The following is an 18,030-nucleotide window of genomic DNA, read 5'->3' on the forward strand; positions in this document are numbered from 1 at the left end:
AAACAAAAAACAGTTCTTCAGTCCACTCTGGGTTACAGCTCCCAGGGTCGTCCTCCCCTCTTTTGCCTCTTCTCACTGCTCCCAGTTCTTGCAGCTCCCAGGCTCTGATGAGGTCTCTCCTCCCCTCTAGGCCCAAGTGCCCTCTTTTAACCCTAACTGGGGTCAGCAGACCAGACACAGAGTGCACTGGTCCTGCTCCCTCTTAAAGGGCCAGTGGCACCCTGTGACATACCTAAAGGTGAATTGCACTACTAAGTCGATGGTATAAGGAAAACAAGACTGATTAGATGGATATATTTATAAAATAAGGATATTTTGGTAGAAACTTGGTAGGATAGTAGACAATCTAGAATTTAGGGAGAAATGCAGAATCACTGCATAAAACCCTTTTGTTTTTTAGACTGTGGGGAAGGTACATATAACACTTTACTTTTAATAAAGAGAAATGTTTTCTCTTTCACTGTATCAATTTCACTTCAGACTCCCCTTTGGTTACGTTATCCATACTGTTTTCATTTTATATTTCTTGCTCATGAGGATTAAAGATGAAATATATGATAAATGCACACACAGTAAAGGATTTACATTAAGAAGGATGTCATACAATTATTTAATTATTAATGTTTGGTATTTAGTAGCCACTCAATTATTTCCCATCCTTCCATTTTTACTAGATTGGTGAAATAAATTACTTGATCTTGCCATAAGTTTAACAGTGTAATTTGCTGACAAGTATCAGAGCCTCAGAAGAAAACTGAAAAGCATTTTGGAAGACTTTTTTTCAACATGCGCCATTCTAGGGTACATAATACATGAGAACTGTTTAATATATGCACATTTCTGATGATTTAGAGCACCTTTTGAAGTCATGGGGTTTCTTGTACATCCAAAAAGTCACTTTTAAGGTGAGAGGTTCTTGACTAGACTACTACTAATACATAGTTTTCTTAATTTATTTTTAAATTATGTTCCAAAAAATTGTAACACGTGCCTTAACTGTGCTCAGTTTTGGGGTCACTGAGCTAATAAGAGCTACTTGTAATAATCAGACTTACATAAGAGATTACAATCATTGTCTATATACAGAAGAGACTAGGGAATGATAGCAAAGAAAGCTTTCATCCCTTTACACACATATACAGGAAAAATGTCATTAAACAATTTATGAAAACAAAGTGAAAGGGAACATTGTGCAGATAAGATAGTAATGTAAATGTGAATTTCATTATGTAAATTAATTAATTTATGGAGTACAAGATCAGCTGTAGCCTGGTTCTGATAGCACTACAGAAGTTTACCTATCTCATATAGCCCAAGCCCCTTCCCCTAGCAAAACAGCTTTTTTGTTTAATACAAACAAAAGCTTTTCTTACAAACACAGGAAGAAGAGGTTTCTCCTTTTAAACTATGTTTATTTATGAATTTTAGGTGCAGACCCTCACAGATTAAATGTTGCTTGGTTCAGAAACTCATCAGCTCTACTCTGTTCTAAGGGGGGGAATGTTTTAACAAGAAACTTCCCACCATCTGAGCATCAAAAACCAGGAAAAATGCACTGCTGCTTATGTAAGCATCATTTCTGAAGTCACTGGGAATCAGGCTATGTCTCAAGATGACCAGAGATAACATTGCTTATTGTGTCAGAAAATATAAAAAACGGCAGGTTTGCAAAGCTTAAAAAAGAAAAGAAAAAAGAGACGGGAGAATTTAACTATTATTTTTATATTATGCAGAAATATAATGAAAGAATTTGGTACAAAAGAATATATATTTAAAGATGTGATTAATTCCATTTCTATTCAACAAACCACTTAAGCATGTGCTGAATTTGGCAATGGATATTTTGCTGAATCAAGGCCTTAATTCAGAAGGTGAGTGTGTGGGACAGATTCTGAGCTGGTGGAAACTAGTGTAGCTCTCCTGAAGTCCCTGGTGCAGTGCTGATTTACGGCAGCTGTGGATCTGGGCCAATATTTAGAAATGCATACAGAATCATGCTGAAAACATGCGTAACTATATGAATGAGTTTATATGAGAATATCTTAAACTAGGCCTCCAAGAAAAAGAACAGGGTAGTTTAAAACATTTGCTTCATGTAAATGGATTGGACTTGCCAAAAAGTTACTTTTTATGCAGGCATATGATCTACTAGAGGAAAGTTAGACTGAGTCACTGGATACATCAAAGTCAAAGTCCAGTGAATACAATTACTGAATGCTGTATGAACAAGAATGATACCTACATTCATTTGCCTACTGCCATGATTTCAAATTTTAATTACACAAAAACAGCTAGTAGCATCAGTGACTGAACTCCGCAGATTACCTTGATTGCTCTGTCATTATCTCTAATCATCTGCTGCTTCTCATCTTCAAACTTTTGTACAACATCCTGGAACCGCCTTTCTGCAGCAAACTGCTGCCGGCTGCTTTCCTCTGTCAGAGAGGAAATGGTTGTCTTAAGTTCAGCTACGATCTAAAAAGAAAACAGCATGCTAAAACTCCTTGTTTAGTGAGCGGTATGTACTTTGCATGTATTTATACTTGACACAAGAATGGAGTTGGCAAACTCCACTGTGCAAACTAAATATTTTAAATTAACATATTACACACTGGCAAGCATGAAATTCCACACAGAGAAAAGGAATATAATAAAACTGTGAATGGCATAAAACTGCTGAACACAAAATATTTGGAAGAGTTTTCCACTATAACATTCCATAATATTTACTCATCAGAACAAAGCACATCTGTGATCTCAAACATATAAGATGTTTCCAGTTTTCCACTTCACTGAAATGTCTTCTTGGGATTTTTAGCAAGGCTTCAGAATTTTCTGCACTATAACAATCAAAGAACACTGAAATAAACATGCTAATAGCTCTTTGTCTGTTTGAAAGATACATGATAGTTTGATACTGTAGATAAGAAAAAGTTGTACTTTACATACTTAACTGAAATATTAAACTTGACAGGGCATTCCTGTGTCGTTGGGAGGAATGTATTTTATTTAACAATAAATTTGAGGTCTGGTTCAACGCTCATGGACTTTTTACATGAAACACCCATGATTGTTGACTATCTGAAATCTAGTTGTTTTATCCTTTTTATCACTGTAGAAAGCCATATTAAGCCACACTTCAGGGGCATATATTATAGAATGCTACGCTTAGACCCAAGTGTCCTGATCCAGCAAAGCACTTAAGCACATGCTTAACTTTAAGCATGAGAGCAGACTCACTGACATCAATGCAACTACTGATGTGATTAAAGCTATGTTGCTCTACTAGGGCCATAGAATCCAATTCTGAAAACATACGAATAGTCCAATGATAACAATTGTACTACTCACACATGCTTCAATGATTGCAGGACTGGGCCCCTAGACTGCAAAGAGACATAACTATTTTAAGGCCACACTATTTAATTTATTTAGGGGGAAAATGGGAGGTTTCAGATGATATCTGATATGATTATAAATAATGTTATAAAATATTTTTAAATAAAAATATTGGAATCCTGGGAAGAGGAGAAGGGAAGTAATTTTTTTTAACAAATGTATTGTGAATTTATTTCCCTACAGTTTGCTAATGGATGAAAACCAGAAAGTGAGATAGACTGTAAATAAAAAGTGAAACTGATCCTGCCAGTTTCAGTCACAGTGGACAAAACTGCCAAAATATACAAATGACATAAATTGCAAAATTAACACTTCTTATCTTGTTAATAATCTAAACTTTTATCAGTATCCAGTTTCATATGAACAGTATCCCTTTGAACTCTTATTTAACTGACAACTGGTTAGACTTAATGCTTTCATAATTTTTAAGGGGCAAACTAATTGTCCATAAAAACGAAAGGGCATGGATATTGGAGAATCTCTAATTCCTGCGTCTACATGAGCAGGGAACATTATTTGGTATTAATATTAGTAACGTCTGTAAAATACAAATGTAAATTAAGAGAAAGGCAATATCAAGAATGATAAATGAGCAAAAATGTTCCCCTTTGTGTGGAAAATTAAGTTTTACATTATTTGGGTATAATTAGGCATCTGCAGTAACAAGAAAATTATCTTTGAAAAGGTAAAAAAGATTGTAAATGACCAGATGGTATGGAGCAATATAAGAACCCACATAAGAACTTGCTATCCAGTCCTTTAGAAATGTTCAGTTCTATATTTAAGTACTGAGATACCGTTTTCTACGAGTAAAATCAATGGGCACAAATGTAGAGCTAATTTGAGCAAATGCAACTCCAGTAAAAGTCTGTAGTCTGAATTCAGCAGCAATATAAATGGTAGTCTGGGTCAGGAAATTAGCACCAATCTGGCATTTACTGGGTATTTAAAACGGAAGTAGAAGAGGGTGGTAACAAATGTAAATTGCACTCATTTGACAGAAAACACAAAATAAGTATAAATTACATTACTTTGCCATTTACAACCAATGCGTAGTTATATCACTATATGTCTGCTGAATTTTGTCCATTTTATTTAGGGTAACAAAAAATAGTAAGTTGGTTAAAATGCAGCAGTAGGAGAGGAAAGCACTGACATACTGGGCAGACTTCCTCTATTAGAAGTTTACTGGGTTAAGAACCTGGACATACATAAACATTTTAAAAATATTTTAAGAAAATCTTGACAAAAGTTGCCAGACAAGGAACTGCTTTCGGCAGTAATTCTCAGGAAAAAAAATCTAATTGTTTATTTTGTGTAAACTTCAAAGAGAATTTCCGGGAATATCTTCTTTGTGTGGGTGTTAAAAGTGAATATTCCAAGAGGCCAGAGAGAGTAAGATTAGGCTGATGTCAGCAACATAACCAAATGAAAGTTACAAATGACCATTTATTAATGTTAAGCTACAAAAAATATATTCAAACAACATTAAGGGTCTGATTCAAACCCACAAAAGTAAAGAAATTCAGAATAAAACCCCATCTTTAACCTCACCCATTGTATCAAATAACTGTAGCATACAATGTATGGTCTGTAAAACCAGCCACTGTTTAGAAAGCCCTTACAATGGTTGTCACAGAATCACCAAAAGTAGAAATGTAAAAGATTGATTAGGTCATCTAGTCCAACCCCCTGTAATAAAGGACATTCCTTACAATATATTTGTTAATGCAATGTCCAGTTTCCTTAAATGGGTCTCAAACCACTTCTCTTGGGAGACTATTCCACAGTCTAATAAATTTCATTACTATGAAGTTTGTCCTGATCTTCAGTTTAAATTTTCATTATCTTAGTTTCACAGTTTTATTCCTTGTTACTCATATAGTCTTTTTGTAACATCCTAAGCTATTTCTCTCCCTCCTTGATGTTTATACCTTTTACATATTCAGAGCTGTTTAGATATCCCCCACCTGCCATAGACATAGCAAGGTATTACAGAGTTTGTAGCTAAGGGTACGTCTACACTATCTGCTGGATTGGCGGGTACTGATTGATCTATCGGGGATCGATTTATCATGTCTAGCGTAGACGCAATAAATCGATCCAAGATCACTCTGCCATCGACTCCGGAACTCCACCACAGCGAAAGGTGGAAGCGGAGTCGACGCGGGAGCGGCGGCAGTCGATCCCGCACCGCGAGGACACGAAGTAAGTGATTCTAAGTCGATCTAAGATAGGTCAACTTCAGCTATGCTATTCTCATAGCTGAAGTTGCGTATCTTCGATCGATATCTTCCCCCTCCCCCCAGTGTAGACCAGGCCTTAAGGGAACTTCAACCTCAGGCCTGAATTTCTTTATATTGATGTCAAACTTTCTATTTTTGAGGTTTGTTTTCTTTTTATTTCTCTTCAGGGTGACATAACAAATGCAAGAGGATTTTATAAAAAGTTTCTCAAAGAAGTTTTTAAAGTTGGCATTCTAGTCAGTCATCCCACGTTCATGTAAACGCATGCACAGAAAATATGCATTTAGATTATTTTAGAAATGCATATTATTTACCTAGACATAATAACTATATATAACATATTTACAAAGTTTTCTGATAAATGTATAGTGCCCTAAGTTTTTAGTGCAGCAGACTTGAGAGTCCTATGATATCCCGCCACAGTATTTATGTCCACAGTTGTGGTGATGTTCCTTTGAAATGAAAGACTTTTGAAGGTAGAAATTAAGATTCATTATTATTAATAAATTGCAAAGTGTTTCTGGCTTAACAGTAAAAGAGATGATTTGTAACTTCCATGTTGCTGCCTAGTATGTGGGCGCTTGAAACATTCCTTATGTTTGTTGGCCTTAAGGGAATATCTGTCCAATATTACTTTTGCTGTGAATAAACCTTTATAACCAAACTCAAGGCTACATTTGTGGTTATGAGACTCTTGCTTCTCAGAGAAGAATGATTGCTACATGCAAATCCTCATGACAGTTTTTACACTATTAAAATTTTAACCTTCAATTGCATCTACATATTCTACCATTGTCTAAAACCATGCACTAGGAGCATGTTACTGGTATGCTGTACCAATATACTACACTGGCTAAGTGCCCCTAGTGTTGGCTCAGCTTATACAGACAAAGCTGTGCTAAGTTTATTCTACCACTACTTCCTCCTGCACCAAGCGAAGGAAGCTATACCCGTAAAAGCGCAGTTTTAACAGTGTAACTGCATCTACACTAGAGGGCTTTGCTGGACTAGCTATCTCGGTCATGGATCACACCTCTTCACTTCCTCGATCAACACAGCTGGTCCAGCAGAAGTCTGCAATGTAGATGTAACGTAAGTTTCAATACCATGTGCAAGTTAAAATGAAGGTTTAAAGTACTCAAAAGCAATTGTGAAGAATCGCTTACGACCTCCATTTTTTTGGATTGACTTTAACTGTAAGGGTAAATTGAATATACATTTTCAGTTCCCACGTCAAGGGTCATCAAAAAACCATTTTACATTAATGAACAAAAACTCCCTCAATTAAGAAAAAGAGGTTATCTTTTATGTCATGATGTAATCTAGAATTCTTTTTAAATGTTTTGGGCTGTTAAAAAGCTATGTCAGCATTCAGCAAAATTATTGGATTGGTTAAAGCCCTACAAACGGTAAATATCAAAACTGCATCGTTGGGCTCAAATCCTGTCATCAGATATGTGGCCAAGAACTGCCTTGTAATAGCCTATACACTTTATGGTTATGCAAGCAACCTTTACACGGTTATGCAGGCCTACATACAGGGCCAATTTTGCCTCAGTTCTCATTGACTGTTCTCATTGACTCATTGTCAATGGTGCTCATGCTCCCGGCAGGATCTGACTCCCAATAGCTAAGAAACAGCAAGCTTAAAAAAAAGGCTTTAATTGGTCAGTTAAATTTTCTGTGTTTTTTTTTTTTTTAAAAAGTACTGTAATAACATTTGGGAAAGGCAATTGATATTTGATTTTGGGGGAGTAGCAGGGAGTTTTGGACATAAGAAAAATAAAGTTCCAGAATAGAAGTACGGTAAATACATTTTTCATTTCAAGTTTCCAAATCAAGCTTACTAATTTGAGGTTTTTGTTTTCAGGTTGCCTACCTGTGAAGATTTGGCCAACTTCTGACTGTATTCCTTTTCAATCTGCTTCAACCTGCTGTTGGCCTGAAATAGACACACACACACAAAAGGAAACCAGATTAGCTCAGATGAAGAATGTGTACAGACACTTTGCCACTGACCCCTACGCTTGGCACCTCATCTACATGCCTATCACTAAGCAGCTGGGATCTGTGCCAATTCCAACGCCCTTTTGTGGCAGCCAGAAAACCACAAGGGCTTGTCTTTGATCTAGGGCCAACTATTCATCACTTAAAAGAGAGAAAAAATTGTACCTCTGCTGCCAATTATTAGAAAAACATAAAGGCCTCTACGGATAAAAAAAAAAAGGAGGGGGAGGGAGAGAGAGCGAGCGAGAGAAGTTTATCAGGATGACTTCATCTCTGTGAGAGGAAAAAAGGGAAGAAAAAAGCCACAAGTTCCAGTGGAGGCTGTGAGGGTTCAGTGTGACATGTATTATATGTTTTCATGTGCCAGCTGATGTCTGCAAGCTCCTTTTGTCAAATCTTACATTCTTTTTTAAGACTGCTGCTATTAAACTGAAAATCAAACCCAAGATGCATCTGAACCATTTGGGCCCTCTTTGACACACAGCTCTTTCTGCCTCCTGGCATATCTTTTATATCTCAAAGATAAGGAATAAAACAAAATTGGAAACAAGGCCACTTTGTTGTTCTGATATCACGGGTAATTGAGAAGCAGGTGTAGCTGTAATCTAGTGAAAAAAAAAAAACAGCTCTTAAATTCACCATTAGTTTTCATCCAAACTAAGGACACAATTCTGAAATGGGTTGGAGTTTTAAAAGCCATTGTTGTACTATATCTGATAGACCTGTCTCAAAAAGTTTCCTCATAAATGTTCTGTTAATGGTTCTCGTATTTTTGGTTCTAAAATTTGAGGCTAAATGTCTGAGAAAAATGTATCTTTCAGTAAAAGAGTACTCTGAAAGCTGAGTTTTGAAGCAAGTCTAGGGCGAGCAGCCTTTCAAAGTGATCTTATGCAAAAGGTTCTGTTCACAACACTGGAGAGGACAGAATCCATCACAAAGTCCTGATGCAGCGGCTGGGTCTGCGCAGGCAGACCCCAATGTCAGTGTGGAGCACTGCTGAAGCCAATGGGGCTCTGTATGGGCGTAGGGGCCCTGTGTGGAGCCAGTTGCAAAATTGGGATTTAAGGCTCCAAATCCTGTGTATGCTTATGCATGCATCTTCACTCAAGCAAATAGTCTGATTTACTTCAATGTGACTACACATGCTTAAAGTTGCAGACATGCATAAGCCTGCAAGATCAGAGGCTTAATGAATATACATTAAAATAGTACAGAAAATGTGAAACAGCTATTCTAGTAGAACATGAAAACTTTTACAATCCATGCCTTTCTAAATGCTATTTTTAATGTAAAATATATTAGTCACATACGAAAATTTATTTCACCAAAATATTTCATTTTTAAATCCCAAATTTCTTCGGATTTAACTAGTACAAAGGTGGAAGATGCATAGATGTTTCCATATTTAACTATTATATGGTATGAAATACCACTGCTCTAAAGCATCATCAGAAACACTTTTCTAGTGAATGAGTATAATTTTTAAGTCCAAGGGAGATGAGAATGTTACCATTTAATTGTAGGACTAATCACGTGTTCTATATCATGAGTGGATGCGCTACCTCTAAATCCGTGCCTAAGATTCTATTAATGTCTCTAAATACTGTGTTCCTGAAGTGAAGTAAAAGATTCTGAAATGACAGGTGAATTTCATTTAAAAGTAACCTGTTTATCTAATTTAGGTAATCTACTGAATATGGGGTCCACTCAATCCTAGTCAATATACAACATAGTGATGGGTTAATTGATGAAGAATTTATTATGTGGAAGCATCACACAGTTTGTTCCAATCTACACTTCTTTCTGCATTTAACACTTTTTTCCTTAATAGTCTTCTGGTTTCAGATCACTTATTGACACCACTGTGGGTCATAAAATTATTGTAACTGGATGTTTATCTTTAGGGCAAATTAAAAAAATACTTACTGTACTAGAAAGATTAAGTTACTTTATACTCTCAGAAAGATTTTTCATACACACATATATATAGATAGTGTGTGTGTGGAGAGAGAGAGAGTTGTTAGCAAGACTGTGCAAAGAGTGTCACATTACCCTTGTGTTCACTCTTAATCAGCCTGAGACTGAAGGACTTCATCTCTCATATAGTCAATTTTATAACCTCTTGAACCCAAAGAAGAAATCTTAATAAATAACACAGGCACACACACCCATAACTTTCACAAACATATCAGAAGTTAGTCCACACCGAACCGAGCTGGGGTAGCCAGTTTGACAAACAATGACCAAAAAGATCTGAAAAAGAAACTTGCTAAATTTCAAGGCTTTATTCCTAGCGGAACTCAAACCTCTATAATACTGTTTATAGTAATCTGATTTAAAATTAACTATTGTATTTAATTTTGTAAAACTAAAGACATAACAGCTTTAATAAGATGGCATCAGAAGTGCAAACCAACCCTCAATAGCTCATTTACTGCTTTTCTTTAAATTAATCAATTAACCCCAAATTTTTATATACACGTTAAAGCCTAAACTTTCTGAGGTGCTCAGCATTCACAGCTCTGACTGAAACCAATAGAAAAGTGAGTGCTCAGCACACCTGAATAACAGGCTCTACGTTTCTCAGGTTGGGCACCTAAAAATTGAGGCATCTAAAACTACTGGACACTTGAAAGTATATGCTTCAACTTTTATATGTAGTTCTGTCCCATTTTACAGGACTGACATCATTGCAACCCAGGCTTTAAAGCTGGTGCTACGTAGTATGTAATTTCTACAAGTTATATCACACTGGTCAATCAAACTGTTTTTTTAAACTTATGGTGACACACTGGGGATCCACTTCAATTATCTTATGTTACTCCAGAACATATTACACATCCCCATTTTGCACAGAACCTGCACCCATATTCATTTGAGATCTTGGACTATGGGCTCTTGCTTTGTAGCCTGGGAAGGCAAATCTGCCCCTTGCCAACACATGGAACATGGCTGTGCAAAAGCGCTTTTACTTAGGCTTTGTGCCGGGTAAGCATTTTTCTATGAAGTGCTTACATATAACTACACCTCTACCTCGCTATAACGCTGTCCTGGGTAGCCAAAAAATCTTACCGCGTTATAGGTGAAACTGCGTTATATCGAACTTGCTTTGATCCGCCGGAGTGCGCAGCCCCACCCCCCCGGAGTGCTGCTTTACCGCATTCTATCCGAATTCTTGTTATATCGAGTCGCGTTACATCGGGGTAGAGGTGTATATGTAGAGAATATAGTTTAGGATTTAAATTAAATTTATCTTGACAAATGAGGAGACTAAAAATGGAATGGTGAAAAGAAGCATCAGTTTTCATGGACGGTTTCAAAACTGAGTTCAACTGTCATAATAGGCCAACTCTATCATGTACTATATGAAACATAAGCTGCTTCTGTATTAATTTTAGCATATTTCCTCACTTTCAGGTGACATGTATTTCAGAAACAATGATGAAGAGAAATCAAACTGGATAACAATCCTTTGGAAGGTCAGACAGTATTCATTAAGGTCTAACTTCATGGCAATGGACAGCAGGGTCAATACAGTTAATGGTCCTAAAACCTAGTTTTTCATGTGCTTTATGTAACTTCTGTAATTCACATCTGGCTGAAATATCAGCTATGATGTGCATTTTCATAGCAAAAGGGCTTAAATTCAATAAGCCATGGTAGTTTTTGTTTAGTTTCACATGTTTTAAGACAAACTTTAGTTAAAACTGACTTCATTATGAAAATATTATACGCACTTAGTTTATGTTACAGAGTAGAGTCTTTTGCATTACAATAAAATATTTTATGGCCTTGTTACAGTTTTTCAGCTTTAAAAAGCAACTACAGTTTTGTAACAAGTTTCATACATCTATAATCCATACTGTTTATATCCAAACTATAGATACTAAGTAAAACTCTACTGACTTCAATGGCACATTGAATACAAACAATTTAATGGTATTAGACCCACAGCCTACATTTTACGATGTTTGAAATATTGGATACTATGGTTAATGAAGACTGAATTTTATTTTCTTCTTTTCATGAAATACAATAGTACTGTTAAAAATAAAGGAACTTAAACATAACAACCAATTATGGCAACACACTCCAGAAAAGTCTGAAAAATATTGTGCGTCACCAAAAACTTTCATCTACTTTTCAGTAACATCATTGATGATTAGCAAGATATTTGTGTGTAAAGAGAAAACAACTTTTAATCACTCCATTATTCCTGCCTAACTCACTCAATGGAACTATGGTCCTGTTTTAGTGACATTATAACCACTTACCTTGTGGTCACTTCTGATTAGAGCTAGGTGGATTTTTTTTGGAGGGGGCGGGGCGGGGGCAAATAAATGAGAGAATGAGAATGAGAGAATAAAAAGAGTGAGAATAACTCTATAGCCTGACAGTTATGGCACTCATCTAAGATGTAGGAGACCCAAGTCCCTGCTCCAATAACAATTTAATTATTTATAAAATGTGGCACAGCTTCAACAGGAGAGATTGACAAAGACTCACACCAAAATATCCCATAGCTTGTGTGGCTAGGACACTCTTATGCAATGTAGGAGATCCAAGTTCAAATCTCTTCTCCATATTAGGTAAAAGGGGGGGGGACTGAACTTGTGTCTACCACATTCCAGGCTAGAACCATAACCACTGAGCAAAAGGTTATAAAAGAGGTCCCTCCTTTGCTTTCGTAAAAATGTCAGATCAAAAAGAAACATTTTGACCTGACTTGATATTGTTTTTCAATTCACCAAAACAGTTAGAAAAAATGGTTTTTGGTTTGATCCAAAATGAAGCTTTTTGCGTATATTTTGGCATTGCCAGCAAACTGAAAAATCCATTATTTGCCCAGATCTAGTTCTGACATTATAAACACTAGATTATAATTCTCCTGAATGAGTCAGCACCAGAAGGTTACTTATGTAAGTCAAAGTTTCTATTTATAAACAAATATCTTGGTGAGTAAAAGCGGAGAAGAAAGATAATGACAATTAGAGTTGGTTCTGGCAAAATATGTCTTTTAGTTTCCAAATGTGGCAGGGTTTCTATGAAATGTTAAGGCTCTTACTTCTGCCTATAATAGCAAGAAATTCCAAGTTTATGATTTTGTCCTTAACTCATCCTGTTTTGCCTGGTTACTGCAGAACATATGGCATTCAAAATCTCCCATTCTTTGGAGACATCTACAAAACATATGCAAAATAAGGTCGATTAACGATCAAAAGATAAGGTATACAGGTGTAGTGTGCATAATTAGGGCCATATACTGCCTTCAATCCATGGAAGTCATACTGATGCCAGTGAGAGTTGCACAAGCAGATTAAGGGATATATGTTGCCTACAGTTTTTTCCTTCATCCTCACAGACCTAATGATTCTACTTCTAGGCCAAGAAAATGAGGTGGACAAGCACTGGTTTGTTCAGTGCTAGCATGGCTAAGTTATTCAATCATCATTCAGATAATATTTCAATGGTGGAATAAAGTGCAGGACCTCACTGCATATCTATGTCTGCTTTTTAAAATCTATTTTCATCCTCCTTTAAGATTCCTGTGCCATGCAGCAGGTGATAGCGTTTGGGATTGTCTACACTGGCAGCTCTACCTTTTTAGCTCTGAAATTGATCTCCCCCATGATGGCATGTGAAGACTGGCTGTGAGCCCCCAGCCCTGCGGCCAGAATGTTCATATTGTCACCAGCAGAAGACAAGCAGCAGCAGCAGCTTTCAGAGCAATCAGAAGAGGCAACATAAGCATTAGCAAGAGCAAACTGCCAATAGGGTGACCAGATGTCCCGATTTTATAGGGACAGTCCTGATTTTTGGGTCTTTTTCTTATAGGGGCTCCTGTTATTCCCCACCCCCTGTCCCGATGTTTCACATTTGCTGTCTGCTCACCCTAACTGCCAATGAACCCCAGGGGTCATTTCAGAACCTGAGGACCTGCTGAGAATAAGGAAACCCCAGCTAGATTCCCCAAGTCAACAGCTGGGAGGGTGGAGAAAAACCCACTCCAACTGCCATGGATTTCCCATATCCAGTAAGAAACCTTCTCTAGGGCTGCTTTGCACCAGAACAATCGTGCAAAGCAGCCCCAATGTAGCATAGAATCTGCACTATGACAGCCAATTAGATAACAAATAATTGGGGAGGATGGGGCAGAGACAGCAAAAGACTACTTGGTGGGAGCTTGGTATTTATATTTGAAATACACATTTTTCTAATTATGCAAAAAATCCTATCCAAACATTAATACGTGGTCATCTGTTTAGATCAGGGATCTCAAACTCAAATCAACACAAGGGCCACACGAAGACTTGTACATTGGCCCGAGGGCCGCATCACTGAAACCTTTTCATACAATGATACAAAAGTATAGTCAAAAATGAAGAGTAATATAGTATGCTATTAAAACTCAATGTATTAACTTTTTAAAAACTATAATGCAAAGAGGGGTTTAAATAAAATATAAACACCTGTAACTATTCCTTATGTGGTCAGTAACACTGATGATGATCTACACTAACAGTCTATCAACATAGCTGTAATGGAAGGAACTTTTTAAAGTAACTATTCATACAAAATACGTTGCCATTTTTAACAAAGATGCTTCCCAACTACTCACAGCAAAGAATCATACATGCTGAACTTCATACCTCAGACTGCTCGTCTAGTCCATGAGGCCCCGCCCCTGCCCCGCCTCTTCCAACCACTTTCTCGCCCCCATTCCAACCCCTTCCCCAAATCCCCACCCCAGCTCCGTCTCTTCTCCGCCTCCTCCCCCGAGGGTACCGCATCCTCGCTCCTTCCCCTCCTTCTGGAAAGTCCTAAGCGCTGCGGGAGGTAGGTGGAGGAGCAGGGACACGGCGTGCTGAGGGAGGGGGCGGGGGGTGAGGGGAGCTTGGCTGCCAGTGGAGTTGGTGCCTATGGCGGGCCGCAGGGAATAACTCTGCAGACCACAGTCTCCTGGGCGGTGATGGGGATGGGAGGAAGCAGTGTTAACAAACATAAAAATATCATTTTTCACAGAAACCGGCTTACTAGCTAGCAAGTCTTTAAAAAAAAAAAAGGCCACCAAAAAAGCACAAGAAACAACAAAAAAGACAAGAACGTGCAAAGCACATTATTTGTTTCTATTCTATTTAAGTCCAGTAAAGAATAGAGACAACTGTACATTATTTTTATTATTGAGTCTGCAATAAAAACCTATATAAGAAAATTACAATGATTTGGACATGTATATTGCAAGTTTTTTGTTTTTCCTAAAGTTAATGAGGTATTTGAGAATTGATGGCCGCACTCTGAAGCCACCAAAAAAATTCTTGTGAGACCCCTTGGTTTAGATAGTCTTGAGGAAGTAACAATGTGGAATATCCTAAGGGAAATAGGGTCATTTCTTCAGATAACAGGGACTACAGCCTTAAATATTATCGCTGTAAGAGTAGGACTAAAGGAAAATGCCCTTGTAAAGTTGTCTGTAGCTTCATAGTATTAGAAATATAAGTAGTATGGCTATAACCAAACAGACTTTCATCCTATTAATTTTCACCTATCATCATGGTCACCTACTAATTGCTTCAGCCTGCCAAATATTGTTTATTGGAATGACATGACAGAAATCTGCCATTCATTTGCTGTTCTTTGTAGCTTGTAAATCTGGTCACTTGTAAATATAGTCTAATCTGTACATGAAGACAAAAGTATTATTTTAAATGGTCTCTACTCAAATAATGAGCCCACTTCTCCTCTTACTTGAGTGTAAAGTAAGAGTAACTCCACCAATGTCAACAGCGTTACACAGACATGAATCTCCCATGAGAGGACAATCTGACCTCAAAACTGTATTTAGTTAAGTTGCATTTTGATTTTTATTGAATTATTAATGACTCAAAATCCATATGTTATTGCTTTTATGAAGCATATTTCATTTCATAATTTTTGTTGCCTAATTTTTGCTTTTTTAGTCACTGCCAGCAGTACAACTGATATCTTTCCATGAAGAGAAATAGATGTCAATTAATTGATTGGTTGACATACCATCAAATTATTATAGGTCACTATTACACCAAGTCAGACATAAGAACAGCCCGTTTTCTTTAATTCTTCCCACCCCGTAAGTTTTCTTGTGGATATCCATGGCAAGAGGTGTCACTTTCCTGAGATTTGATTTTCTAGCATTCTGCAAAGTGGTCTGTCATTAATGAATGCACTGTAGACAGAGTACAGAATCTGTCAGAAATTGGCTTTCCCAAGGTATAAGGATATGGCATTCAACTGTACAATTCATTTTGGCAACACCTACAATGAAGAAGAAAGAATGAACTGCTGCTAAAATAATAATTTGCTTCATTATTTCCTTTTTACTTTTATGAAGAGTTTGATAAACCACAACTTCCCAGTGGTTATGGGCTCAATCCTGAAAGGAACTCAATGAATTCTGGAGCAGCAGAGCATCTTCAACTTCCACTGAAGACTATAGGAGCTGAGAGCACACAGCACCTCCAGGACTTGGTGGAACACCTTGCAGAATCAATGTTAGAGCAATGATTTTTTTTTAATTAATAAAAAAAGAGGTCAGATAGGCATAAACAATGTCAATGCAAATCTTTCAGCTTTCAAATAGTGACTTCCAGATAAAAAATTAGTGGTATATAACTGAAGTTTTAATTATTGTAAGTAAATTAGTTGCTGCAGTAAAAATAAATAATATGACTGAGAGGTCATGATATTTAAAGATTTAGGGTGAAATCCTGCCACTCTTGAAGTAGATGGGAGTTTTGCCATTGATGTGGGCAAGGACTGCATCCTTAGTCTCTCTTTAAAATACAAATGATTTAAAAGGACAGCTCCCCTGAACTCTAGAGGGTGTTTTGTGTATATATATATATATATATATATATATATATATATATATATATATATATATATATATATATATCCCAATGCACTGACAGAGAAGCAGGTTTAAGAAACTAGTTTAAGAAACCAGCTAAGAACTAATCACTTTTCAAAAACTAGTCAAATAATGGTCATATACAAGTTGATGCTCATTAATTAGCTTCACAGAAGTGTAAGCAAACTTAAAATAAGAAAAAAAGAGGTGGGGGGAAGGGAGGAAGGGGAGAGAGAAAATGAAAACTTGCTTCAGGGAAGAAGCAACTGTTCTCTGATCTGCAGCAAAGAATTTAACATCAAAGAGCTAATGTAAATGGGGCCCATTTACTTAAAAAAACTCCACCTTCTGGAATATTTCTATGAGTCTGACAGCATTATGCTTTATACCAAAATTCAATATTGCGTAATTTGACAGATGTTAAGGGAAAATGACCCTCGGATCGGTCAACTCAAGCAATTTTGGTTGCTATTAAGGATATTAAAACACTTTGTACATCATCTGTTTAAATTTTAGAGATTAGCAGATCAGCTCTCAAATTCATCTCACTTGAATGTAAAACTTTACTTCAGTTTCAAACCTTGGAAAATATATTCTCTCAAGTGTTTTAACTATTACAGTAGATAATTTTCTACACCAATACGCTTTTCCTTTTTACTGCTCTTTCCACCAATCAGATAACATATGATGTGGAAAACTGAACGTCTGTGTAAAAGCGAAGATAGCAGACCCAGTTCAAATATGTAATTTGAGCTACCAAAAAGACCATTAAAATTGTTCAATATCTAAAACAATGTTAACAGAGTAATTAGTTAAGTACCAAATGACTTCAAGAGCTCTGAAAGTGAATGATAGAAATCCCAATCTGTCATACCCACAAATCCTATTAATATTCTACTGTAACTCCACTTTTGCAGATCTATAAATCCTATGGCATTTTCTTGATATATTTATGGAAGAAAAAAAACCCTCTTGTTCATGTGCTAAGCACTTTTCATGAGGAAGAAACAAGAAGGAACAGAAAAGAATTTGACATTCTACCTGTTCTATGAAGAAATGCCTTTCTGCACCAACCTACAGTTCCACATTTAATGGGGGTCAACTAAAAAAAAAACAACTAGTGCAATTTGTGCTTAATGAAAACAACTTCCTCTACTGAATTCTTTCCAGTGCTTTATGCCTGAAGAGTCTATTTAACCCAATAGAGTATTTCTAACTATTGTGCAATTTGAGGGGGAAAAATAGACATTGAACCCTTTCCTAATGCTCACGAATTACACGCTTCTATCACAGTCCAAATGTTTTAGGTATACGAAACCAAGTTAATATGGTTACTGGAGTCAAATAATGGGACATGTTAATTACAGACTGATCACGCAAAATGAAATCCTGTACTGCTAAAATAAGAATACTATGCCCACAATGTTTGCTTTTTTTCACTTTTTAAAGAATATTTAAAGAATCATTAATCAAAAAAAAAAAATCTGAACA

At 36.6% G+C, this 18,030-nt stretch overlaps 1 protein-coding gene across 5 annotated transcripts in view; it reads right to left on the minus strand.

Annotated features, from left to right (window-relative positions):
* The window catches only part of CEP112 (centrosomal protein 112), a 291,150-nt gene that overhangs the window by 48,581 nt on the left and 224,539 nt on the right, over window positions 1–18,030 (minus strand). For all 5 annotated transcript variants that reach the window (XM_054048114.1, XM_054048115.1, XM_054048117.1 and 2 more), the window contains 2 exons: window positions 7,525–7,587; window positions 2,326–2,475 (listed from right to left, as the gene is read on the minus strand). In XM_054048114.1, the coding sequence (XP_053904089.1) occupies window positions 2,326–2,475; window positions 7,525–7,587 (213 nt within the window). The remainder of the gene's footprint in view (window positions 1–2,325; window positions 2,476–7,524; window positions 7,588–18,030) is intronic.

Source organism: Malaclemys terrapin, chromosome 13 (genome assembly GCF_027887155.1).
Source record: "Malaclemys terrapin pileata isolate rMalTer1 chromosome 13, rMalTer1.hap1, whole genome shotgun sequence".
Classification (NCBI taxonomy): domain Eukaryota; kingdom Metazoa; phylum Chordata; order Testudines; family Emydidae; genus Malaclemys; species Malaclemys terrapin.